Source organism: Candida oxycetoniae (assembly GCF_023343755.2).
Source record: "Candida oxycetoniae strain CBS 10844 chromosome Unknown scaffold3, whole genome shotgun sequence".
Taxonomy (NCBI): domain Eukaryota; kingdom Fungi; phylum Ascomycota; class Pichiomycetes; order Serinales; family Debaryomycetaceae; genus Lodderomyces; species Lodderomyces oxycetoniae.
In genome coordinates, this window is record NW_026055368.1 from 189,738 (window position 1) to 215,823 (window position 26,086).

The 26,086-nt window shown below is 38.2% G+C and overlaps 12 protein-coding genes across 12 annotated transcripts; 8 read left to right on the plus strand and 4 right to left on the minus strand. All coding sequences in view use genetic code 12, as the record gives it.

Annotated features, from left to right (window-relative positions):
• Positions 1–39: 39 nt before the first annotated feature.
• On the minus strand, positions 40–738 carry KGF56_001181 (uncharacterized protein; the record flags this gene model as incomplete). Its single annotated transcript, XM_049322277.1, has 1 exon — positions 40–738. One exon carries the CDS (start codon positions 736–738, stop codon positions 40–42), a length of 699 nt encoding a protein of 232 aa, XP_049181707.1.
• A 1,775-nt stretch (positions 739–2,513) lies between these two features.
• KGF56_001182 (uncharacterized protein) lies at positions 2,514–3,230 on the plus strand (the record flags this gene model as incomplete). Its single annotated transcript, XM_049322278.1, has 1 exon — positions 2,514–3,230. The coding sequence occupies one exon, from the start codon at positions 2,514–2,516 to the stop codon at positions 3,228–3,230; it is 717 nt and encodes a 238-aa protein (XP_049181708.1).
• Positions 3,231–4,415: 1,185 nt separating this feature from the next.
• On the plus strand, positions 4,416–5,345 carry ASF1 (nucleosome assembly factor; the record flags this gene model as incomplete). The annotated part of the gene is made up of 1 exon (XM_049322279.1): positions 4,416–5,345. One exon carries the CDS (start codon positions 4,416–4,418, stop codon positions 5,343–5,345), a length of 930 nt encoding a protein of 309 aa, XP_049181709.1.
• Positions 5,346–5,370: 25 nt separating this feature from the next.
• KGF56_001184 (uncharacterized protein) lies at positions 5,371–6,906 on the minus strand (the record flags this gene model as incomplete). Its single annotated transcript, XM_049322280.1, has 1 exon — positions 5,371–6,906. One exon carries the CDS (start codon positions 6,904–6,906, stop codon positions 5,371–5,373), a length of 1,536 nt encoding a protein of 511 aa, XP_049181710.1.
• Positions 6,907–9,704: 2,798 nt separating this feature from the next.
• KGF56_001185 (uncharacterized protein) lies at positions 9,705–11,186 on the plus strand (the record flags this gene model as incomplete). The annotated part of the gene is made up of 1 exon (XM_049322281.1): positions 9,705–11,186. The coding sequence occupies one exon, from the start codon at positions 9,705–9,707 to the stop codon at positions 11,184–11,186; it is 1,482 nt and encodes a 493-aa protein (XP_049181711.1).
• Positions 11,187–12,315: 1,129 nt separating this feature from the next.
• Positions 12,316–13,566, plus strand: KGF56_001186 (uncharacterized protein; the record flags this gene model as incomplete). The annotated part of the gene is made up of 1 exon (XM_049322282.1): positions 12,316–13,566. The coding sequence occupies one exon, from the start codon at positions 12,316–12,318 to the stop codon at positions 13,564–13,566; it is 1,251 nt and encodes a 416-aa protein (XP_049181712.1).
• Positions 13,567–15,792: 2,226 nt separating this feature from the next.
• ECM22 (Ecm22p) lies at positions 15,793–18,366 on the plus strand (the record flags this gene model as incomplete). Its single annotated transcript, XM_049322283.1, has 1 exon — positions 15,793–18,366. One exon carries the CDS (start codon positions 15,793–15,795, stop codon positions 18,364–18,366), a length of 2,574 nt encoding a protein of 857 aa, XP_049181713.1.
• A 543-nt stretch (positions 18,367–18,909) lies between these two features.
• Positions 18,910–19,575, plus strand: YPT31 (Rab family GTPase; the record flags this gene model as incomplete). The annotated part of the gene is made up of 1 exon (XM_049322284.1): positions 18,910–19,575. One exon carries the CDS (start codon positions 18,910–18,912, stop codon positions 19,573–19,575), a length of 666 nt encoding a protein of 221 aa, XP_049181714.1.
• Positions 19,576–19,817: 242 nt separating this feature from the next.
• On the minus strand, positions 19,818–20,321 carry KGF56_001189 (mRNA splicing protein; the record flags this gene model as incomplete). The annotated part of the gene is made up of 2 exons (XM_049322285.1): positions 19,818–20,261; positions 20,319–20,321. 2 exons carry the CDS (start codon positions 20,319–20,321, stop codon positions 19,818–19,820), a joined length of 447 nt encoding a protein of 148 aa, XP_049181715.1.
• A 937-nt stretch (positions 20,322–21,258) lies between these two features.
• KGF56_001190 (histone H2A.Z-specific chaperone CHZ1) lies at positions 21,259–21,942 on the plus strand (the record flags this gene model as incomplete). The annotated part of the gene is made up of 1 exon (XM_049322287.1): positions 21,259–21,942. One exon carries the CDS (start codon positions 21,259–21,261, stop codon positions 21,940–21,942), a length of 684 nt encoding a protein of 227 aa, XP_049181716.1.
• A 538-nt stretch (positions 21,943–22,480) lies between these two features.
• Positions 22,481–23,080, minus strand: HAP31 (Hap31p; the record flags this gene model as incomplete). Its single annotated transcript, XM_049322288.1, has 1 exon — positions 22,481–23,080. The coding sequence occupies one exon, from the start codon at positions 23,078–23,080 to the stop codon at positions 22,481–22,483; it is 600 nt and encodes a 199-aa protein (XP_049181717.1).
• Positions 23,081–23,653: 573 nt separating this feature from the next.
• Positions 23,654–25,204, plus strand: KGF56_001192 (glycolipid translocation protein; the record flags this gene model as incomplete). The annotated part of the gene is made up of 1 exon (XM_049322289.1): positions 23,654–25,204. The coding sequence occupies one exon, from the start codon at positions 23,654–23,656 to the stop codon at positions 25,202–25,204; it is 1,551 nt and encodes a 516-aa protein (XP_049181718.1).
• Between the last annotated feature and the right edge of the window lie 882 nt (positions 25,205–26,086).

Genomic DNA, 26,086 nt, shown 5'->3' on the forward strand with positions numbered 1-26,086 from the left:
TTTTGTTTTATACGATTCTCAGTATTGTTATTCTTTTTCTTATTTTCTTCTTCTTTTCTTACTTGTAGAGCTGGTGGCCATGGGACTAAGTACCAACTTCCCATCGATGCCCAAATCAAATTCAACCCCAGTATACTGTTCATGATTCAACTGGTTTAACTGATCTATAGTTATTGGTTTGTTATGAGCATTTATCAAATTAGGATAATTCCTCCTACACCAAGCATCGGTACCTTGAGGGTTTAGTTCCAATTGTATCAAGTCATCATTGATCAATTCGGGGATTTTCTCAGAAAGGTATAGATTTATAAGGTAGTTTGGGTTTAGGGAAGACGTGTCAATGGATTCTGATAGCAATGGCTTCAACTTGTTGGATAATCTCGGCACAGTTTGTACTATCTTGTTTATTCGCTGATTTTGGTCCTTGGTTGATATATAATGGTCTTGTTCATCAGCTTGAGTCAAAAGGATGTTCAATAGCGCTTGGTTTCGACGAAGGTAATACGCCAATGTCATTCGTTGGGCTTTTTCCTCTTCAAAAGTTTTCTCTAGCTCTAGCGACTTCTTTTTGAATAGGTCTTGTAGCTGAATATAGAGTTCCTGGATTTCCTCAAATGACTTATCGTCGATTTCGTCAGGATCATCGTTGCTTAGTTTTACAGCTAGCGGCAAGTCATTGTTGCAAGTTTCCACCATAAACTGGTCTTGAGTCGTTTTCGCTTCCAAAGACTCGGTCATACTAGATCCTCAATCCCTCACACCAGCAATAAACAACTCTATTACCTCACAACTAACTCTAATACCAACCCTTTAACCTTGACGGAACCATCCAATCGATGAGAATGATTTTTCACATACTCGAACGCTACCATGTGTGATTATCGGCCCTGTAAGAAAGCGGTAACGGAAAACGCGATGAGCCGATGAGCCGATGAGATGATGAGGTGATGAAGGGATGAGGTGATGAGGTGATGAGGTGATGAGGTGATGAGGGGATAAGGGGATGAAGAGATGAGATGAGATGATGAAGAGATGTCGCTACTAAGTGTTGCTCCACTATCTCGCTCTGCTCGATAGTATTGATAGTGTTGACAGTGTCGCTCTTTTGGAATTGTAGAGTCTCACCCGTTAATTGTTACTTGTCACAACTCTTATCTGTGTCCTTCTCCCTTTGACTTTCGAGCTCAATAACCATTAGATTGTCAGATTATCCAAGGGGTCAAGATGTGGCTGTGATTTTCAAATCAAGCAAACCCATGTGTCAACTAAACACATAACACATGATTGATATACAAATTTCTACACAATAGAGATATGGTCCACATTGAGATACCTTACACAATAGAGATATGGTCCACATTGAGATAGAACCTTGTCTACGAGATACAACTTTGCAATATGCAATTAGGGTTTCACTCTTGACAACACCATCTATTGAGAGTAGGTATAGCTATAGAGAGTAGGTATAGCTATAGAGAGAGTAGGTATAGCTATATCTTTGCTCGATAGTCTATAGAGAGAGTAAGCATAGACTATCTCGCTTTGCTCGATAGTCTAGCTACCGCATAATTTTACATCTTCACATGGGTTTTCAAACGTATCTGAGATACTTTTGAACAGCCATAAAGATGCAACTACTTGTGGTGTTATTCTTTTCTATTTTTTTCTTCTTTTTTGGGTGTCCGATGAGTCTATTCTAAGAATGTGTATGGTTTCTTGGATTTACGGGGATATAATCGGAAAGATTCTCAGGAAAGCGGGCTTGTCATTTTACAATCAACAATACACCAGCAATTGACCAAAACGGGGATTACTTATTTGTGTGTCTGTGTGTATTCCGTGTCGGCGGTTTCCAAAAATGTGTATGATCCCACAGTCGGCGGCTGCGAAAAATGAAAATGGCTAATAAAAAAAACCGATACAATACTTTACACAGGGAGTACTGTCAATAGATTGTATGTGGAAATCGACAATCTTATAGAGCTCTAGGGAAAGTATTTGAAGCTGGTAATGGGTCTACAAATAAGGTCTCTAATTTTCTCCGTGGTGTTGAGTTAAAGAGAGTCCCCCTTTTTTTTTCACAAAGATCCTCATTTATATCATTGATTTGTTGGTGTTATGGTGATATGTCGGCGGTCAAAAATGATGCAAAACATTTTACTAAAAGAGGGAAGTGGAAACAAAGGAAGGAGGAGGAGAAAGAGGGGTCATCCGTGTCGGGGCGGTGGGTTTTACAAGGATGCGGCATTTTTCAAAAATGTGTATGGTCCGTCTTTTTCAAAATGGTACAGTTACTCAGTACACAGTCTTTTATTCCAGATCAAGGGATGAAGCGGTGGTTGAAGAGACACCGCTCAATAACAAGATATGAAAAAAGGGGGAACTAGACCCGCTGCTTCATTCAAATTGGAAAAGTATAAATAGAGGGCCATACTTCCCCCCGTTAATATCGTATCCTTTCTTTTCATTTCATCATCACTTACTTCCTTTTCCATCCAAACACTTTACTCAATATGAAATTTTCCACCTCAATCTCCATTGCTTTAGCTGTTGCATCTGTTGCTCACGCTGGTTACGTTCCAACCACCACTAAATGCTGTGATGATAGCGAAATCACCACTTTCGAGCATCCATTTGGTTTGGGTGTTAAGGAATGTGACGATGACACTATTTACTTGGTTTTCGAAATTGGAGACGGTCAATTAGAACACGATTGCGAGACTGTTTGCTGTAAATCAACCCCAACCCCAATCTCTGATTGCGATGATGATTGCGAAGATGATTGCGAAGATGATTGCCAAGAAGAGTATGGTGATGACTACAAACACAAGGTGTACAAGCGTGGAGAGAAATACTACAAAAAGAAATACTCTCCAAAGAAATCTTACGACTACTCTCCATTATGCCACCCATACTGTGTCATTGACAAAGAATGTGAAGATCTTTTCACTTTATGTGATGGTGTCTTGTACGACGAAAAATACGCTACTGGTTCCATTGTTGCTAACCACCAATTCCAATTTGACAAACCAGCTCAAGTCGATGCATTGTTCACTTGCGGATGGTCAATTGTCTACAAGGACGGCTACTACTTATTGGCATTGAATGATTGCACCACATTCTGGGAATGTGCTGTTGACGACAATGGTCTCTACAAATTATACGATGCATGTATCGGAGGTCAATGTAAGGAAATTGAAATTATCATCCTTTTTGAGGAATACTACTAAGTCTGTTTCAGACTGATACCATGGAAGATTAACAAAAAGATTAATTAAAAAACAAAACAAAAGAAAAGATGTGCAAATGGCAGAGAAGTGGTGCAAATGGAGAAGTGGTGCAAATGGCGGAGAAGTGGTGGGTTTTTATTTCATTATTTTCATTTCTATATCAATTTCAACCTGGTGCTGGTAACCGTTTGAGTTGGTATTTTTTTTTTTTCATTTTTTATTTATTCACTTGGGAGGAAAGTAAGATTCTGGAAAATGAAGCTATTTTACTTTATTGACAGGGTCATCATGTCCCCTTTTCACTCAGATTGAATATATTTCGGTATTGGTCTTTTACATTATTTAGTCTTTATATAGTCTTTCATGGTGAATATTACAAAAAGTCGCATCTTGAAATTGATTGAACTTGTAGACGATACTGTCAACACTATCAACACTGTCAACACTATCAACACTATCAACACTATCAACACTATCGAGCAGAGCGAGATAGTGTTGTAACAAGCTAGTTAGTGCTCCACAATCGAGCAGAGCGAGATAGTTGAGCAGCACTGATTAGAGACACTATCTACACTATCAACACTATCGAGCAGAGCGAGATAGTGGTGTAACAAGCTAGTTAGTGGTGTAACAAGCTAGTTAGTGGTGTAACAAGCTAGTTAGTGGTGTAACAAGCTAGTTAGTGGTGTAACAAGCTAGTTAGTGGTGTAACAAGCTAGTTAGTGGTGTAACAAGCTAGTTAGTGGTGTAACAAGCTAGTTAGTGATCCACCATCTCGCTCTGCTCGATAGTGTTGCTACAAGCTATGAAGTGCTCCACTACCTCGCTCTGCTCGATAGTGTTGCTATAAAGTGCTCCACTATCTGCTTTGCTCGATAGTGGGGCAGCACTGACTATCGACACTATCAACTCTATCATCACTATCTCGCTCTGCTCGATAGTGTTGCTACAAGCTATGAAGTGCTCCACTATCTCGCTCTGCTCGATAGTGTTGATACACTGTTGATGATGAGATGAGGTTGAAAAAAATTACTTACGCGTCTGTCTTTTTCAAACAGTGCGCGCATTATACAAAAGTGGCCTATCATTTAATACATACTCTTTTCTTCTTAACCTAGTTATAGGAAACTAAATAGGGAACCCATACGCGTGTCTTGTTGTTGTTGTTGTTGTTGCTGCTGTGTTATGTCAATTGTATCATTAACAGGGATTGAAGTGCTAAATAATCCGGCCAAGTTCAGTGACCCTTATGAGTTTCAAATCACTTTTGAATGTCTTGAATCGTTAAAGGAAGATTTAGAATGGAAATTGACCTATGTTGGATCGTCGGACTCCTTAGATCACGATCAAGAATTAGACTCAATATTGGTTGGTCCCGTGCCTGTTGGTGTAAACTCCTTTTTATTCAAGGCCGATGCTCCAAGTCCCGAGTTGATCCCAGCAAGTGAACTAGTTAGCGTTACTGTTATAATATTGAGTTGCTCGTATAGTGACCGAGAGTTTGTTCGAGTTGGATACTATGTCAATAATGAGTATGATACTGAGGAATTGAGGGAAAACCCACCGGCAAAAGTACAAGTTGATCATGTGGTGAGAAATATACTAGCTGAAAAACCAAGAGTGACGAGGTTTAATATTGTATGGGATAATGAGAGTAATGCCGATGAGTATCCGCCAGAACAGCCAGATGATATAGAAGAAGACGACGAGGAAGAGGAAGAGGAGGACGAAGAAGAAGAGGAGGAGGAGGAAGAAGAAGAAGAAGAAGAGGAGGAGGGCTTGGAGGAGGATGGTGCAGAGGAGGTGGAAGTGGAAGATGAGGACTTGGAGGAGGAGGATGTGGAAGGAGAAGCGGAAGAAGAGGGGGAAGAGGATGTCGAGGGAGAAGAGGATGTGGAAGTGGAAGTGGAAGAGGACGTGGAAGTGGAAGAGGATGTGGAAGTGGAAGAGGATGTGGAAGTGGGAGTGGAAGTGGATAAGGATATGGAAGGTGATGATGCTGATGAAATAACTACTTTGAATGATAAAGATGGCGTCGTAGAAGAGGATACCGATACCCAAGTACCCAAAGAGAATGGAGAAAGCATAGCTGAGAATAAAGAGAAAAGCAAGTAATTTTGTAAAAAAAAAAATTTTGTAATTATGTGTCATTATACGTTTCAATCAATACATTGATTATTTGACTTAATTGTTCAATAACCTTTAGGGATAATCCTGTGGCATTCCCGTTTTTAGATTTGCCAACCCATTTATCCGGATGCCATTTGAATCGTTCTTGTTTCAATAGTTCAAGCATGGATCCTTCTACAATTATATCATAAAATTCTTCAACAGCAGCTTGGTTGAGAAGCTGTAGTAGTTGTTCGTCTTTGAGGTTTTCCTGATAGAAATATGGTGGAACCAACGGTAATTTCAATTTACTGTGGTATTCGTGTCGTATTTCCTCCACTTGATTATTAGTATTAAATGAATTTGAATAAGAAGAATCGACAATTCTCTTATCCCCAATGTGAACATCCTCTTCTTTTTCATTCATCAATCCTGCCGATGTGACTGATAGTTCTCCAATTATTTGATAATTTCGACTATTATAAGAGTCCTTTAACTGTTTATATCGATCCGATTTTCTCGGCGTTTCATACTTGAAATAAGATACTCTTGTTTTCGGTTTGACAAATTTGTATCCATTGATAGGCGGACCGTACTCCGCTAGTGGCGGAAGAGGAGGCGGAGGGGGAGTTGATGATCTCAGCGATGAAGGAGTTGATTGAGATATTGGTGTTGATTCCATATCTCGCCTTTCAAACAAATTCGATTCGTATTTCTCATCAATTTCCTCATCTTGTGAGTTTGGCAAAATAGGTCTTGGTGGTAGATCCTGCAAAGATGTCTTTCTAGCATAGTTTAAATCAAGTATGGTTTTAGTCGATGTTTGTTTGAATTTGAGCTTTTTTCGTTTGGGTTGTGGTGGACACGGTGTTGAATCATTTGGTGAGAAGCTTAGTTTTGAAGTTGATCCAGATATGCCTTCGGATGCGGACTGGCAAGTAGCCAGTTTCATAGTGATGTCATTATTGCTCATTAGTGGTGTAGCTATTCGAGAAGATTCGAAATTCAGATGTAGTCTCTTTTTAACATTGATATATTTAGGCGGCGACGTTGGAAATTGTTCGTTATCGGACTCGTCAGAGTTATTGGAAATTGTCTTGTTTCCTATTGCGTATTCATGATCCTCCTCCTCCTCCTCCTCCTCCTCTTCTTCTTCTTCTTCTTCTTCTTCTTCCTTCTTCTCCTTATCGTCTTGACATGCTTCGAAATCCTCTTCTTCATTTGAAGTCAATTCCTCAATAGTCTGAGACTGCAAATGCAAATCATTTAGTCTTCTTATAGGAGAAAGAAACGAAACAGCGTGATTTGGATGTAAAGGAGTAGATGCAAAGCCAAAGTAGTTTTCGTCTTTCAAGTCCAATATTTTCTTTGGCGATGGAGTTTTATCAAAAGTATCGCATTCCCCATCGACGGACCTTTCGGAGACCGAGTCTCCATTAGTATAATCAGCATCCATACTACTTTCAATGGCCTCGTTCTCGGAGGATGTGTTCTTATCATGATACCATGCCTTGTTATGCTTTTTTGGCGCTAAATCTCTGTCATTGTTACTCCTCCTTGAAGGCATATATGGAAGATAGGGAGTCTCTTGTTTTATTAGACCCATTAGTTTTTGGAGTGTTATATGATCATGAGAAATGAAGGGATTTAAAAAAAAAAAAAAAGGAAAACAGATAAAGATTCTCTGGAATGAGTAGCAGGTGAGGATGCTGTGCTTGTGCTTGTGCTTGTGCTTGTTGGCTTGTTGTTATGGTCGTGGTATCGATCTGTGCAAGCATCACCAACAAAGCTTCCCTTTGAATCTTTTTTTATTTTCCGGAGCGCCTTTTTTGTTTTGATTTCGCGTTGATTTGCTGGGGCGGGTTTGTCGCGGGCGACGATGGGCGGAGTTGGGCGGAGTTGGACGAAAGAATAAGGCGAAGGATGTAGCAGGTGGTTAGTAATGGAAGAAAGAAGATGGATATATTAGGTAATGGAAGAAAGAAGATGGATGTAGCAGGTGGTTGGTAATGGAAGAAAGAAGATGGATATATTAGGTAATGGAAGAAAGAAGATGGATGTAGCAGGTGGTTGGTAATGGAAGAAAGAAGATGGATATGATCCTTGGTGAATTCTCTTATCTACTACTTACTATAACATGGATCTGTGTTATTGCAACTTTGAAATCAAAGTCGCGAAATAAATCAGATCCCAAGAACGGGAACGGGTCTCATCAGCTATGAGACCTTTATGAAAGATTCAGCTGAGCTTCACTAGGGAAATGGTTGAACATCACTAGAGAAGAAATAGCTGAATTAAGCTTACTAGAGAGGAAAAAAATTGGTGCAAGAAGATTGAGCTCATTAGTCTTGTGAGGATTCTCATAATCTATTACCTTGCCCCGCGTCTTATTATTATCATACCGTGACGCATCCCAGCTTTCAGAGACTCTAAAATGGTGTTTAATCAAGATACGCTTGCATCGTTAAATCCAATTATCCGATATTTATACATTTTGTGGCTAATTACTTTTTTTTGCGGCAATTCAATGAGTTTAAAAATAGAGCCATAGAGGGAAGTAGAAAGAGAGCCATATAGTGACTCGGGAGTAGAATAGGGTAAGATAAATAATCTTGATACTCGCCCTCCTCTTGTATCGTGTCATTGCCTCTTTTTATATTCTCGTCCAACTGCACAGCCTATTCACTTGTGTTGAAAAGTATAATAGTAGTTAGTGGTGGCAGCTAGTGTTGATGGCAGCTACTCAGTGTCTCTTGGTCAGTGGTATAACAAGCTACAAAGTGCTGCTCGATAGTATATCCACTATCGAGCAGAGCGAGATAGTGTATGGTCTACACGTCTACTTTAATGTGTTCCACTATCGAACAGAGCGAGATAGTGTATGGTCTGCACGTCTACTTTAATGTAGTCCACTATCTCGCTCTGCTCGATAGTGTCAGTGTCACTCGATAGTGTATGGTCTACACGTCTACTTTAATGTGTTCCACTATCTCCCTCTGCTCGATAGTGTCAGTGTCACTCGATAGTGTATGGTCTACACGTCTACTTTAATGCAGTCCACTATCTCGCTCTGCTCGATAGTGTTAGTGTCACTCGATAGTGTCAGTGTCATGGTTCGATTTATTATTGTCTCCTTTACTTTCTTGGTGTGACAAGAAAAAGCAAGCATTGTCTCAGACATTGTCAAAAACAAACAAACAAAAACAAAGGTACACGTGCACCAAAAGGCACACGTGGGTCCTAGTTGAGAAAATCGTCACTTGTAAAAAATAGGTGATGGCGGAGTAGAGCATAGAAGAATAGGAGTTTCTGATTTGTTTAACTCCGTCAACTGACCTTTATCTTTGAACCCTCCCATCTCAGCGGCTCCTCGGCTCCTCGGATAATCGTCTAATCGTTACTCGTAAAAAATAGGTGATGGGCGGAGTGACTTAATAGAAGTGACTGATTTGTTCAACTAACCTTTATCATTAAGATTTTGAACCAATCTAAGCTGGACTGATTTGTTCAACCAGTATATCTCAACTAGCTCGGATAATTCATCCTTTAGGAGAGAAAGAGAGAGTGGGAAAAGAAATAAATAAAGTCACGTGATATTATCCGCGCCCCAAGTATAATGGGGTTTCCATATCAAGGCTTTTAACTATTTAATGTCAAGGCATTTAACTATTTAATGTCAAGGCTTTTAACTCTTTAATGTCAAGGCTTTTAACTCTTTAATGTCAAGGCATTTAACTATTTAATGTCAGGGCTTTTAACTCTTTAATCTTCCTTGACATAATCTAGATAGCAATAGCATATAGTGAGAAAAAACAGAGTCAGGGGTAGTAATGGTCTAGTCAGCAGTGCAAGCCTAGATTATTATACTCACTTGATACATTAGACGGCATGGCAAACGCCGAATTACTACATTAGTACACAAATTACTATACACATTGCCACCATTCTTTTGTGCTCTCATCCTGAATCATCTCATCTCATCTCGTCTCAATCCCTCACCAAAAAAATGTAAACTCAAACTCAAACTCTAATCACCCTTTGTTCTATTCAGCCTATGTTTCTATTCAGCCTATATTTCTCTATTCTATATTTCTCTATTCAGCCTATGTTTCTTTTCTCTGAGAGCTCCTTTCTCTTTATTGCTTTGTTCCCTGGATTTTCTAGCGCATAATATTTTTTTATTATGTCGTTCCATATAAATATGTTATAATATGCCACAGTAGAAAGATAAGCACTTTAATGAAATTTTTTTCTACTAGTATAAGAGCTTTGGGTTTCCTATATCCATTTTGGATCTAATTACAGCAGTGGGTCAGGTAAAGCTACATCTTTTTGTTGTTTGTGTCTTGTTTTTCCTAGCAATCGATGAGAAGTTTGCTCCTATCAAATAGCACCACTTCTCTTTCCTTTATCGATACATCGCGTTTAACCTTTGAAGCCGTTTTAGAGGTTGTTATTATATGTCTTGCAGGGTTCATTGCCGCTAGATCGGGGTTGTTAAACACGCAAGGTCAAAAGCTACTAAGCTCACTAAATGTCGACTTATTCACACCATGTCTTATATTTTCCAAATTAGCAAGTTCACTAAGTATATCAAAGCTTCTTGATATTATTGTTATCCCTATATTTTTCGCCATTTCAACCTTGATTGCTTATGGATGTTCTAGGGTAACTTCGTTTTTTTTACAATTAAATGACCCCGAATCAGATTTCGTTACTGCTATGGCAGTATTTGGTAACTCAAATTCCCTTCCCGTGTCGCTCACTTTGAGTTTGGCATATACTTTGCCTGGTCTATATTGGGAAGATATAGATGATGACGATAGCGACAAAGTTGCAGGTAGAGGTATCTTGTATTTGTTGATTTTCCAGCAATTGGGACAAATTTTGAGATGGTCTTGGGGTTTTAATAAATTGTTGAGAAAGAGGTCTCATTTGGAATTGAATACTTACTATACAAAGAATGGAGCCTTGGTGCTTTCAGAACAATCAAGATTACTTGATGGCGAACAAGCTTTGTATATCGATCAAGCAGAAGTGGAGGAAGTCTCAAACGAAGTTGAGCCATCCTCAGCCTCAGAGTCATCGTCCTCAGCCTCAGCCTCAGCCTCAGCATCAGCTTTGGCATCAGCATCAGCATCAGCATCAGCCTCTTCTTGCTCTTCATCATCCAATTCCGATGATGATGATAATGAAGATGAAGATGATGATGATGAACACAGGGAAGTCAAGATTCAAAGTCAGGGTAGAATTTCAACTTTTCTATCCAAGGTGGCTGGACTCTCATTTGTGAAGCTGTTTCTTGCATTTATGAACCCCCCTTTATATACAATGTTGATCAGTGTTGTAGTTGCGTCAACTCCATTACAACGCGTGTTTTTCAGTTCGGGAAATGAAACCAGCGATGGATCATTTATTCAAAACACATTCACTAAAGCAATTACAAACTTGGGTTCAGTTTCAGTACCACTTATCCTAATAGTTTTAGGCTCAAATTTGTACCCTTCGCAAGATATACCGGCGGCTTCAAAACATTATAACCGAATGCTTTTTGGCTCACTAGTATCAAGAATGATTTTACCTCCAATTATATTACTTCCGATAATTACCGTATGTGTCAAATATATCAACCTTTCCATTTTGGATGATCCGATTTTTTTGATTGTTGCATTTGTGTTGACTATAAGTCCTCCAGCAATTCAGTTGAGTCAAATTTCGCAATTGAACGGAATATACCAAAGAGAAATGTCGGGTGTTTTGTTTTGGGGATACGTAGTATTGACTTTGCCTACCACGATTTTTATAGTTGTTTGTTCTTTAGAGGTATTGAAATGGGCTCAGCTGTAGAGGGAAAGATGTTTTCTGTACAGTGAGTGAATAGAGTATAGGAATCAATATTGTACTAATGTTCCGTTAAGCTTTTAAGTTTCGGCTAATTTTCGTTTAACCATAAATCTACTTTTATATCTTTTTGGGTTGTATCTATAGATGCCACCATATGTTTATCATTCCAGGTTATGTGTCTATTTTGTAGTCAAAATCTCAAGTTCTCATCGAAAGTAAACAAGACTCTGTGAGACACTATCGAGCAGAGCGAGATAGTGGACCAGCACTTGGTCGTCTCTTCCTTCTCTTTTCTCATCTCCTTCTCCTGGTTCTCTTATCTTCCTTTTCTTTTCCCTTGTGTCTCTCTTCTCTGTATTTACAATTATGGAGACTCATTTTAAGTATGACCCTTTTCTTGTGATTTATTCATCTTCTCTCCCCTATCCCAGTCCCTCAATCTCTTTCCTATTCTGTGACTTTCTTCTCTCACTTTCTTCCCTTAAAAAATGCATCTATACAAGCCCTTGAGAGTAATAGCAAAATGAGAGTTTCGGCTTTTTACATAGTACAGAGTGAGTAGGAAGCAAAACCTCAGAGTCTGCAATCTAAGCACTCTGCGCCTCGGCAAATGGAAATCCCATTCCCTTTTAACTAACCATTTTCTCTCAATGGACATTTTGCTCTTTTCAACTCATTGAAATTGAAATTGAAATTGAAATTGAAATTGTGATTACAGCTATATCTACGTCAAGTATATATTCCATCATCTATTCCAAACGTCCATCTTTGAAACAGCCACCTACTTTTGCCTATAGATTCCACCAAAGAAGGTACGGTATCCTTTATTTTTATATATATATACATATTTTTTTCAATACATACTTCAAACAAGTATGATTCGAGGATGTCCAGTACCAATCCAATACGAGCAGAAACTTACCAGCCTCGTCTCTTACCAACTTGTTTTAAAAGACTAGACTACAAACATTTGCAAAATTCAATTTTTTTACAAAACAACTCATATTTACCAGAACTTGTCCTTTATCTAACAAGCCCTACATTATTTTTTACGTTGTTAGCACTTACATGCAGCTTCATGTATCGAAACGCATATCGTGCATTCTTGTGCATAAAGAAGCCCCTGGAAATAATGAGTCTAAGGGAAAATCTAGTTGCGAAATTTGTCGTTTACTATGGCAAAGCATTGAACAATTTGCGGCAAATGCTAAATAAACGAGATGTGGCTAGTATGTCCCGCGCACTGTTATCTTCCTTGTACCTCCATATAATTGCAATCTATGAGGAGGAAACGGTTGACCAGTCGTTTACTTTTGGCTCAGGCTTGGTTCAACTCACAAGGGACATAATTGTCAAGCATCAACAAATAACGTGTCCCTCGGTTCTCAAATATGTGGCTAATGCCTCCAAGTCGTGGTACTTTCCTGCTTATGACCAAAAGTGTTTAAAGGAACTCAATAGATTTATTTTGAGTCTAGAGGTGTATGCTAAGAAAAGCTGCAATTTCCAGGCACTTTGTTCCTATAACGATTTAATTGAATTCAGCAAAAAGTTTGATGATTGGGCATTTAAATTTGATTCCTATCAAGTAGTTCGAGATTGGTTAATACTGGCACCATCGGGGCTCTTTGTTTTACCGAATTTCACTACTGACGAATTCGAGCTTGTTGTTTTGTACTTGTATAAAGTGTTGATGATGATGCTTCCAAACCTATTTCCGCGTGCTTTATTCTGTTATCCTCATTTAATAAGGGTATTTCCAATGACACCACCACCACAACCATTGAAGAATAGTTATTTGCAATATGTATGTCAGTATTGTATCCGAGTCCACGATTTCTTTTATAAGCGATATAACTTGTTAATAAACTTGACTGAAACTTCCAAGCGTGAATTGATGATGAAGGCATGGAATGAAGTGATTATCGAGGAGTTTTCAAACACCCATTTTGACTACTATCATTTTTTGCATTTCCCAATGTCACTACCTTTCCACCGGCTTTGGGATATGGGTATGAAGCTGGTAGATATGAAACACTTGTACAGCTATAATCATTACCAAACTGAGTGGTTTCGAAAGAATTGTTTCCAAGATCCAGTAGTTGAGATACATTACCGGAATTTTGGATTTGGTCCGATACCACAAACTTTTAGCTTTAACGATACATTATTAGTCGATAGTGCAGGTGACATTGAAAACAATTTATTAGTTTCATATCAAAATTTAATCAATGGAGTGGCAAATGAACAAGATGTTATACCAGAATATACATTAGTGCAGGCACCTTTTGAATTGACCATCAATGAAGCGTATAAATTGCTTGGTGACTTTCAAGAGTTGAGACGAGAGAAAGAGAAGCAGAATCTTGAATTTAAGTCCTGATTTGAATAAAATATCGAGAGCTGGCTTAGAAAGACTAGACGAGTGAAACGAGTCTAGTCGAGAAGAGTAGAATAGCTGCTGTGGGGGTATATTGTCTTATAGACTCATTGAAAATAGAGATTGGCCTTATAGAGGGGTAGATTGGCCTTATAGAGGGGTAGATTGGCCTTATAGAGGGGTAGATTGGCCTTATAGAGGGGTAGATTGGCCTTATAGAGGGGTAGATTGGCCTTATAGAGGGGTAGATTGGCCTTATAGAGGGGTAAATTGACCCTATAGAGGATAGATTAGCCCTATAGAGTTTGGCCTCACTATAAATGTTAGACTCACTATAAATGTTAGGTGCATTATAAATGCTAACACATGATAAATGCTAGCTCCTTATAAAAGTTAGCGGATTATAAATACTAGTACATTGTAAAAGTTAGCTTCTTATAAATACTAGTACATTATAAATGCTAGCTTCTTATAAATGTTAGCACATTAAAAATACTAGTACATTATAAATGCTAGCACCTTATAAATGCTGGCTTCTTATAAATGCTAGCACCTTATAAATGCTGGCTCCTCTTCTCGACTAGACTCGTTTCACTCGTCTAGTCTTGCTCACTATAGAGATTGATTCATTATTTGTTAGGATTGGGTACCTATGATACAGGATGGTTTATTTTCAAGACTTGGCGTGTAAAGAGAGAAGGAAAACATCCAAATGGCCAGCTTTTTTGTTCAAAGGCGGCGCCAATAATAGAGAAATCTTGTCTTAGCTAAAGGCGTTTTTTCTACACATTATAGTATAGAAGAAAACTTGTCCAATTTAAAGAAAAGTTATCCCAAACTTATCCCAAACCTGTCCCATTGTGAAACTTTATCCAATTTAAAGTTTTTTCTCAACCTCAATTGGTCTTGCCAAAAAATAATTATTTCTCCGTCACTTTCAAAAGTTAACAGGAGGCCTTTTCATTTGCTTGTAATTGTTTATCTCAATAAAAATTTCATTAGGGAGAAACCCATTTAGAAATATATTTTTACATGGTTATACAAATTATCACAAATAATTCAACTGGGCTACAAAATTTTTTTACAACTAATACGATATGGTGTTCACATATTACACTTTGTATCAAGTCCCCCTCAGAGGCTGCCCCTCAAAGGCTGCCCCTATTCTCCAAATCCAATCCATATGGTAAATTATACTTTTATGTCACAACTCCATCACATCTCCATCAAACAAGGTTGACGTTCAGTTCAATCTCGGGAAACACAGAGAGAAATCGATATCAAGAATAAGGTTTCATACTTAATCTCTAAATAAACTTTTAACCTTGAAATAACTTTTAACCTTGAAACTTTTAACCTTGAAATAACATTTAAACCTGAAATAACGTTTAACCTTGAAATAAATTCTTTTTTAGCAAATCCTTTCTTAAAGAAGGATTCCTGGAATCTATCCTTTAACAACACCTTAATCTGATCCTCGGATTCTTCTTTTTTTTTTTTATTTTTATTTTTTGGCCATAAAAAACGCCGTTTAGATCAGGCCCATTAATCATATAGAGCAATTAGTTTACTAAAAACTACAACCATCTTACAATATTGCACTATTGCAATAATATATTTAATCAAAGTTCCCGTTACAGCTAGGGGCGATTAAATGAAACAACAAGAAGAAGAACAACAACAAGAACAAGAAGAAGAAGAAGAAGAAGAAGAAGAAGAAAAATAAATATATAAAAAAAAATATAGTGGTACTAATTGGTAATGTGCACACTACCTTGGAACTCGACCCAAAAGAGAAAATCCATCGATGGGCATTCTGTCAATAGGTGACATGGGAATTTTTTCCAAAATTGGAGCCATTGTTTGTCGGTTTGTTGGTTTTTATATAATGGGAGCTATTTCCGATAAAAACCTTATTGTGCTGGTGCTTATCTATTGATTTCAGGTACAGGAAACAAGGAAAAACAAGGAAAAACAAGGAAAAACAAGGAAAAAAAAGGAAAAAGAAGGAAAAAGAAGTAAGAATAAGGCAAAAAGAAGCACGAATAAGGCAAAAAGAAGCAAGAATAAGGCAAAAAGAAGCAAGAATAAGGTAAAAAGAAGCAAGAATAAGGCAAAAAGAAGTAAGAATAAGGTAAAAAGAAGCACTAGGGAAAGCAAAAGGGTTTTTTTTCCTTTCAACTTCTTGTTAGGTAAAGATAAGAGGTTGTCTTTTTTTTTTTTTGCTCAATGGATAAGAGCACAGACAGGATAGTTACCCTAGATACCAATACAATAACGTCGAAGAATAGTTCGGTTGAGTCGCTCTCAACGGCGTCGTCGCTGGTTGACAATCTGCTGAGCGAAAAGGCCAAACGGCGAAAGCACAAAAATTCCAAAATGGGGTGTCCCAATTGCAAGAAAAGGCGGGTTAAATGTTCCGAAGATTTACCCGCATGCTTCAATTGTGTAAAACACAAAGTCAAATGTGGGTATCTCGATTATACCAAGGAACAATTAAAGGAGTTGAGGGAAGTTAAGCTGCAACGGGCATTGAAACAGCGACCGCGCAATCTGAAAAAATCCAACGATTTTGAAAAAGAAAAAGAAAAAGAAGAAGAAGAAGAAGAAGAAGAAGAAGAAGAAGATTCTATTCAAACTGAGCCATCAAGCTTAAATATCAATGCCTCGAAAAAAAAAGTTATAGGGTCAAAGAGGAAGCGACTGGTGTCGACTACTCCTGCATTGGAATCACAACGGGAACTTGCAAACCATAATGATAACACTACCACTAATAATAGTAATAACAGTAATAATAATAATAACAACAACAGTAATCATCATTCTCCTACATCGTTTAGCACAGAGGAACAACACAATATTCTTACAGTGACAGTCGATAAATTAAAACTTCCTCTGGACAATAGTAGTAGCAGTACGAGCCAACTAATTACTCAAAATTATGATAATTTGCTACCAATTGATTCCGGAAATGAGATAACATACCCAGTATACTTTATGCAAAACGACTGTGCAATGATTAATCAAAACACAAATTTGCTAATTTCCAATAAACTTTTGGACCACCAGCTGCTGTGTCTACTACCTCGAGCATTAATTCTTCTAACAACTTTCAAGTGCACAAAGAGGGTAAACATCAATTACGATTTGAAGCTTAGAAGGATGCTTAAAGAAATGGGACCGTTAGTACTAAGCGGCGAGGCTACTTTAACGCAGATTCGAGAATTTTACAAGCTTTGGCTAAACTCGTTTGTATGGAAAGGATACACTAGCCACTTTATGTTTTACTGTTTACTAAATTTGAGCACCAACTACTTGATTTCAAATTGTTTTGGGGATTCATACAAGTACTACAGCAGTAGCGAAGAAACATCGCTGAGTTCTAGAGGAACTCAATTGGATAATGTACGGCGAACATGCCTTGTTAAGTCCATAAAGTATTATGATGAAGTTATAAAAGGTCTTCGAATTACATTGAAAGCTAACCTTGAACCAGACGTGGTAAGTTCTGTATCCTACATCTTGAGTCTTATGTCTGTTTATGATCCTGAGAGTTCGCTAGACTCAACAATTTGCTTTAGAGATGGCATGTTTAACGTATTATCCTATAATGCAAATTCAATGACTGAACCTGTAATCATCCCCGTGTATTTGAGGTTAGTTACTAATGTGTCAATGTCGGTTTACATACCGGGTTACAATCCGCTGTTTTTATCTGAATGTCAACATCTTCTTACGAAATTTGGAGAGATATTATTACCAATAGTGACAAGATCCACTTCAACATTGGAGGAATATTCGACACATCGGTTTCTTTACTTGAAATATCATGAACTTTTAGCATTTTTAAATGATGCGATTCAACATTATATTCCGCAGTTGAATGAGAGCTTGGCGGATATGGAACTTCAACAACGGTTACTTTATGAAATTATTATGCGGTGGGTCAAGATATTCCCCGGTAGGTTTATCGCTGGTAGGAAATCCCAAGGAATCATGGAAAAAATTCTTTATTTGTTTTATAAAGCTTTTAAAAGATCGTTTTTTGCCATATGCCCTCAGCTTAAGTACTTTTTTCTTCGCGATTTAACTAGTCCCTTGATGATGGATGTATTTGCAAGCGATGATGATTTCGATATATTTGACAAGGACTTACAGATGGCAGCTTCACAGCAGTTTTCAAATGGGACAATTGCACCTTACATTGGAGAATTGCGATACATTGCAGCTTACTTGATACGAATGATTACCTATTTCCAGATTCGATTGAGCATTCTTTACAAGTATTTGGTTCACGATGGAAGTAAAGATGTTGACATGAAAATCACCGAGGTTAATCAATGGAGAAGTAGTATAAATAACATTATTGATAGTAGGCGAGAGTTTATGGAAAAAGTTGGACTCATGGAAGTTCACATTTCTTCGTTTACAAGACAATATATTCGTAAAGAGAATTATCCTCAGAAGTTGGTGCAACAACACGAGGTTGATGGAAATTATCCTCAGAAGTTGGTGCAACAACACGAGGTTGATGGAAATTATCCTCAGAAGTTGGTGCAACAACACGAGGTTGATGGAAATTATCCTCAGAAGTTGGTGCAACAACACGAGGTTGATGGAAATTATCCTCAGAAGTTGGTGCAACAACACGAGGTTGATGGAAATTATCCTCAGAAGTTGGTGCAACAACACGAGGTTGATGGAAATTATCCAATGGAAACATTAGCTGTCACCAACGACCCTGTTGATTTCACGAGTCTTGAGAAATCAGGATTATTACAAAAGGATTACGATATTCGATAATAATAAAACAAGATAAAAAAAAAGACTGATAATGAGCTTTGTTGTAGCCAGCGTGCTCCACTATCTCGCTCTGCTCGATAGTGTACACATTAGACATCAATCCAAGACTATTCTCTATAGCTTATTCCCAATTGTGAAAACAGAATAGAGAGTTTAATAACAAAGCTCGGTAAGATGAACTCTTCTTGCTTCTTTCTTCTTTCTCTATTTGTGAAAAAAAAAAAAAACGAAAAAAAAAAATTTAAATATGCAACAATAAATTTTTATACGTTGAAGGAAATCAACACCAAAACAAAAGGAGCAGAGGTACGAGTGAAAAACATCAATCGTATAAAGGTAGACATTATTAGTCCAAGACGAGCTTTTTAAGGTTATTGATATAAAGTCAGTTAGAACGTTGTTAGTCTCTACAAGTTTGCTGTCACCTCCCCCCCACCCACTGTATCTATCAAGGGCTCTATTTCATCCAACTTTGATAAAGGCAAGGTAAGAATAGATTAGCTTCAGGTTTTAGATAAACTCAGGATTTTTTTTTGATACAGGATGTCTGACAATACAGATGATTATTCATACGACTACGAGTATTTATACAAGATAGTGCTTATTGGTGATTCTGGTGTTGGTAAATCTAACTTGTTATCTCGTTTCACTAGGGATGAGTTCAATTTAGAAAGCAGGTCGACTATTGGAGTTGAGTTTGCCACGCGTACGTTGGAGATTGACGGCAAAAGAGTCAAGGCACAAATCTGGGATACAGCAGGACAAGAGAGGTATAGAGCTATAACTTCGGCTTATTATAGAGGTGCCCTTGGTGCATTGATTGTTTATGATATTGCCAAAACCGAAAGTTACGAAAGTGTTAGCCGTTGGTTGAAAGAGTTGAGGGAGCATGCAGATGCAAATATTGTTATTGAGTTGGTAGGCAACAAATCCGATTTGGATCATTTGCGAGCTGTGCCTACGGAAGAAGCGAGAAATTTTGCCATAGAAAATAACTTGCTATTCACAGAAGCTTCTGCATTAAGCTCAGATAACGTCGATTTGAGTTTTCATCAGTTGTTAAAGAACATATATGAGATGATTTCAAAACACCAGTTGGATACTAATGAGCAAGGTGGCTTGAAGGCAGCAACCAATGGTCCTACAATAAGCTTGACACCAGCACCTAAAGAGAAGACTCGTGGTAAGAATAACGGTGGATGTTGCTAGATAAAGTTATACGGACGAAAAGATTGAAATAATAAACAGATGTGATATCAAAACAGATGTGAAATAATAAACAGATGTGATAATAAACAGATGTGATATTCAACAGATGTGATATTCAACAGATGTGAAATATAAAAGCCAAGCTAACAAAAAATGTATATAACTAACATTGGCAAACTGTCAAAGTTCAGTTCAGTTCAGTTTAGTTTACTTCTCTCTCTCTCTCTTTTTTTATGTTTGGATTATGCAAGTTTCTTTATCTTACTAACGGGGTGGATCAAAGGTCGACTTGTTCCCTTACCGGTAACTCTTGATTTTATATCAGTTAATGGTCCAGTTTCAATGGAAAGACTCACGATTTGTTCTCCTCTCAAAATAATCAAACCCAAGTGCCTTTTTGTTACATCGAGTTTAGTTGTTGGGGGAACATCAGTCGATGGGAAAAGTGGTGTATTGGAATTCGGCACTGGCATAGGGTTCGTTTTACTCTTTTTCTTTTTCTTCAACTCGTTCCAGCTTTTCTTCGTTATCCTAGATTCCTTCGTATCTGCCAAAACCAAATTGAGGTGTTTGTCGAACGAGAGAAGGGAGCCTACATAGGTTCGATTATCAATAGTCAAGATTTTGAGACGATAGTTGATTAGGTCAGACATTTTTGTCTTTTTGTTGATAGGCAATTTGACAGACTTGTAAAGAGAAGGTTAGTATTTCGTTAAACTCGTCATCCATACCCAGTAACATACCATTTCTTTGGTATATCGTGCACTTTTAAACTTTAGTTTATTGAAAAACTCAATGCTTCGATGACCTTTGAAAATTTCACTTGATGCGCATATATATTGGATTTTTTACACTATCGACACTATCGAGCGAAGCGAGATAGTGGAGAGACACGTAGTAGAGATGCTCTATCGACACTATCGACACTATCGAGCGAAGCGAGATAGTGGAGAGACACGTAGTAGAGATGCTCTATCGACACTATCGACACTATCGAGCGAAGCGAGATAGTGGAGAGACACGTAGTAGAGATGCTCTATCGACACTATCGACACTATCGAGCGAAGCGAGATAGTGGAGAGACACGTAGTAGAGATGCTCTATCGACACTATCGACACTATCGAGCGAAGCGAGATAGTGGAGAGACACGTAGTAGAGATGCTCTATCGACACTATCGACACTATCGAGCGAAGCGAGATAGTGGTGAGACACGTAGTAGAGATGCTCTATCGACACTATCGACACGTAGTAGAGATGCTCTATCGACACTTTGTAGCGATACTATCAACACTTTGTAGAGATGCTCTATTGACACTTTGTAGCGATACTATCAACACTTTGTAGAGATACTCTGTCACTATCTCGCTTCGCTCGATAGTGTTTCTGCTCTATTTAATATTTTTCAACTAGAGTCGCTTTGGGCTCCTCAGTGTTTCTTCACCATCTCGCTTCGCTCGATAGTGTTGGTATCTCGCTCTGCTCCATAGTGGTCTCATTTTTATAACAACTATTGGTAAATTCATCACATTGTCAACAAAAATCCGCACACGTCCAAAATAGCAAAGAGCAATTTAGCGAAAAATTTCAACTCACAATATAAAATTCCATTCATTCCAGTAGTTGACACTTTGTTCCAATTTGTCCTTTCTCATATTTCAATTGAGTTGTTTTTAGCAAGAGTATGTCGGAACGAGAGGTAAAACAGATCCACGAGGATCAGAAAAAAGAAGTAGCCCCAGCAGGTGTATCTCAGGAGGGGAATGATGTCAATGTAGAAGGTGGTGATGATGGTGATTCTGTGCAAAGCTCCACCTCCAAGAAAAGAGAATCAGAAGGTGAAACCAAAGCGGAACCAGAGAAAAAGAAGAAACAAAAGAGAAGAACCTATGACGACGATGATGAGTCCAAGGTGGAGTCCGAGTCCAAGTCTAAGGAGAAGAAAGCCGCAAATGGAGAGAAGAAAGAGAAAGAAGACGATGATGTAGAGGAGGAGGATGAAGATGACGAGGAAGTAGACGCGGAGGTAGACGAGGAGGAGGAGGATGAAGAAGATGACGATGAAAATGAGGACGACGACTTTGAGGGGTCTAAATTGGCAGACGAAGAAGAGGACGAAGAAGATGAAGACCAATTGAACGAGATTGATGAAAGCAATATAATCTCGACGGGCAGGCGTACAAGAGGAAAACAGATTGACTTTAACGCAGCCTCTGAGAAGTTGGATAAGGAGGTTGGGATCTTAAAAGAGGAGGACAACGAGGGAGAAGAAGCGGAAGAGAAAGAGGAAGAGGAAGAGGACGCAAAAAATGATGACGGAAAAGAAGAAGGGGAGTATAAGGAAACCGAGGAAGCCGTTGAAGCATGAGCAGATGTGAGATTATTGCTGAATAGCTGATTTTGGGGAGTATAAGGAAATCGAGGAAGCCGTTGAAGCATAAGCAGATGTGAGATTATTGCTGAATAGCTGATTTTGGGGCTTTTTGTAGTAGTATATGAGTAATAAAAGTTTGACTTCATACTTGACAATACTTGGTACTGGTTGTAGTAGTTCTTTCAAAGTTTTGAAAGTTCAGAAGAGTTTGTTTAAATAGTGACGCGTATTGTCACTCAGTTTGTATTTATGATGAAGCAAAGATTTGTTTACATCCCCAATAAGTCAAGGCACCTTTTTCTTCCTCTTCTTTACTCTTTCTTCCCCTTCTTCCCCTTCTTCCTCTTCTTCCTCTTCTTCCCCTTCTTCCCCTTCTTCCTCTGCAAGTGTCCACAATAGAAAATCACGGCTTTCCAACAGATTGGCGTCACTAGTTAGCAGACGTACAAGTTAAAATATCAGATTCTCGGGCCCAATTTTTAATAAATATGTTACATATTTCTACAATAAATCCAATGAGTACTTTTCGGCTCTACTTTTCAACAGAGTCAACACCATTTGCTTGCTCTGTAACTTCCGCAATACCTTCAAACTGTTCACCCAAATCTATCGACTCCAATGAATCTGTGGGATTCGAATGATCGTACTCGAGATCCAGTACTTCCTTCATTTCCAAACCATCATTATTCTCGCCTAACTCGCCAAGCGAGGATTCCGATGCGACAGCGGCAGCGGCGGCAGCGGCGGCAGCAGCTTCTTGTGCTACTTGAATCTTTGCCTGTTTCTTGGTCAACCTAGTCTCGCCTCTTTCTTGTCTCAAAACCTGTTGTTCTCTGTATTTTGCTAAATATATCTTCAACACTTCGGCATAATTCTCAAAGCCCAAATCGTACATCGAATACAAAATGTCTTCTCCATTAATGGTTTTCCTCTTCTCTCGTAAGCACTTGTCGCTAGCTTCACTTGTGATGAATGAAATAAACTCAGATACGCATTCTTGCATACACTCTTTGGCATCCTTTGAAACTTTTGCAGTCGGCGGTAGTGTATTTTTCATCAATCTTGCCACATTAGCTATGGGTAACCAGCGGTCCTGCTCTCTGAGTTCTATATCTCTGGCATTTTGCTCCATTATTAAGACCAAGATCGCGTGCTTATAGAATCAATCTTCAATTTGTTCTTTTCCTTTTCCTTTTTATTTTTCTTTTTATTTTCTTTTTTTTTTTTTTTGTGGGTTGTTTTCCGTTCTTTCAAATCTCAAAGGGACAATCGGGAAAAGACTTGATGTTACTCTGATGTATTTACGACTTCCAATTCAGAATCAATACTCCATATGAGTCTCTCATGTATGTCTAAGGATTACTATTAGCTCTTTGTTGAATGGATGAAAATGTCTTATACTTTGAAAAACTATGAGAGTGAGAGAGAGAAAAAAAACTTCACATTCTTTTTTTTTTTTTCCCATCCTGAAAAGAGGGGTGTCTATAATCTTTGTGCAATCTTTAGTATTGGATAATTTTTCAAGGAATCAATTGTTAAGAGAGAAGGAAGAGACAAGAGTAATAGGGTTATAGACTTTAGATCCATGACCAACGATCAAGATGACGGGAGACAAAGTGTTGTTGACGGCTCTACACAAAGGGTAACATCCTTGATTTTTGTACAAGTACTCACAAAGTTGTTTACCTTTGTTCTCAACCAAGGAATGATTAGGTTTATCTCTGCACCAGTATTTGGTATAGCTGCTTACTTGGACTTTTTGCAATCAAGTGTTTTGTTTTTCAGTAGGGAGTCGATCAGACTATCGGTTCAGCGCGTTAAGTTTGATCAATCGAAAACCAAGACTCTACAGAAGGTGGTGAATTTAGGGTCGGTAGCAACATTGTTGGGGGTTCCCATAACTATTATCGTTGGCTATCTTCAAGGCTATCGATCGGCTAATTTTCAAGATTTTCTATTGAAACTACCTTTCCATAAGCTTGCTATTGCAACGCTTTTGGTGCTGACTTTTTTGGAATTGGCAATAGAACCAATTTACTGTGTATACCAATATGACTTGGATATTGGTAAAAGAACCAAGTTTGAAGGAGTTGCCATGTTTATGAAATGCGCCATGACCTTTGTGTGCGTGCTTTTGTCGAGTCGATTTTTCGAGGGTCGAGAATTTGATGGTGTTGCTACTTTGTCTTTTGTTTTGGGGCAGTTTGCTTATTCCTTCACGTTATTTGCAATGTACTTGTACTCATTTAGCGGATTTAACAAGGCAAACAACACTAACTTACAGTTGTTTGTGGTACCTGTAGATGAAGGGAAAACCATTTACTTTGATTTTGGTCTGTTGCAGATCTTTAAAAGCTTTTTTGTTCAAATGATATTTAAGCAGCTTTTAACTGAAGGAGACAGGTTTTTGATAAGTTATTTGTGTACCATTGAAGAGCAAGGCATCTATGCAATTGTCACAAATTACGGCTCGATCATTGCAAGACTATTGTTTCAGCCTCTTGAAGAATCAACAAGATTGATGTTAACCAAGGTCATAAACAATGGTAGCAGTGACGGCGACACTAGATCATTGAAGGCATCTTATTTTGAAACATTTACATACATCAAGATGATTTGTTTATTTTATTTCAATTTATGCTTATTCATAATCTTTGCAGGTGTTACCAATGGTCCATTTTTGTTGAAATTTTTGATACGCAGAGGGGATAATTGGTCAAAATCAGATATATACGACCTATTTCTAGAATATATTGCATATATTCCATTCCTAGCTTTCAATGGTATATTTGAAGCAATTTTCACTAGCGCTGCTAAATCCGACGAAGTGAAAAGATATTCAAAATTTATGACTGTGATGACTATTCTGCTTTTAGCAGTTCTGTATTATTTGATAACAATCTTGGATCTCCGTTTGTCGGGGTTGATCATTGCCAATATGCTAAATATGTCTTTGCGAATGATCTACTGTTTCAAAGCCATTGCAAAATACTACGGTGCGGCTCATATCAATATCGACATTTTCAGAGTGCTACAGTATATAACACCCTCGGTCATAATCACCGCGGCTACTTTTGCTACACAGCATTACATTGTCTTTAAAGGACGCTCTTTTATTGCTAAAGATTGGTCAGAGTTAATCCAGGGTATTATTGGTTCAGGGATTTTACTTTTCAATTTGTTAATACTAGAAAGACAAAACTTGGAGCGTAGTATTAAGAGCTTTTTCAAAAAGAAGGAGAAGAAGAGTACATAGAGAAGAAAAGTACATAGAGAAGAAGAGTACATAGAGAAGAAAAGTACATAGATGATATAGATAAGATAGTGGAGCACCTTGACTAGCCTGCTACAACACCATCTCGCTCTGCTCGATAGTGTTGTTATTAGATAAGATAGTGGAGCACCTTGACTAGCCTGCTACAACACCATCTCGCTCTGCTCGATAGTGTTGTTATTAGATAAGATAGTGGAGCACATTGACTAGCCTGCTACAACACCATCTCGCTCTGCTCGATAGTGTCGTTATTCTGAGTAAAAAAAACAAGGAGTTGTATCACTACGACAAGTTCAGATTATTAACAAACGAACAATGTGCCATCCAGTACCGCCTCCGTCACGGATAGCATTACTGTGCTGAATTGCTTCCCTCCAGTGGTGGTGCTATTAATTACCAGGACACAACGCGCTGATTCCTCAAGCGGTTAATTATCCAAAACCGCAAGGATCGAACTGGACACTTTGAACACGAAAAAATCTCTTTAACAATCTGAGTATGCGCACCTAGTGCACTTCCGCCAAAGGCCATCACAGCCGAAAATTTTAGTTTGTCGGGGAGACTTAGTTCTGATAATCTTGCAATAAGAAAGGAAAAAAAGAAAGGTAGATGTACTGTATATGATGCTGGCTTTGGATAAAGAGGTGCTTGATTAAAACTCAAGTTGCTTGGGATGTAGTTGTAACTGTAGCTGTAGCTGTAGCTGTCGTTGTTGTTGTTGCACTAATGTAGATACTCTGTGAAAAGTATTTTTAATACCACTTGTCAAAGCTTTCAAAGTGGTAGATGGGAGATGGATTCGCGAAAAAGAAGCTGAGCTAACAATTCTTCTTCTGACCAGCGGGTAGAGCATTTCAACAAAGC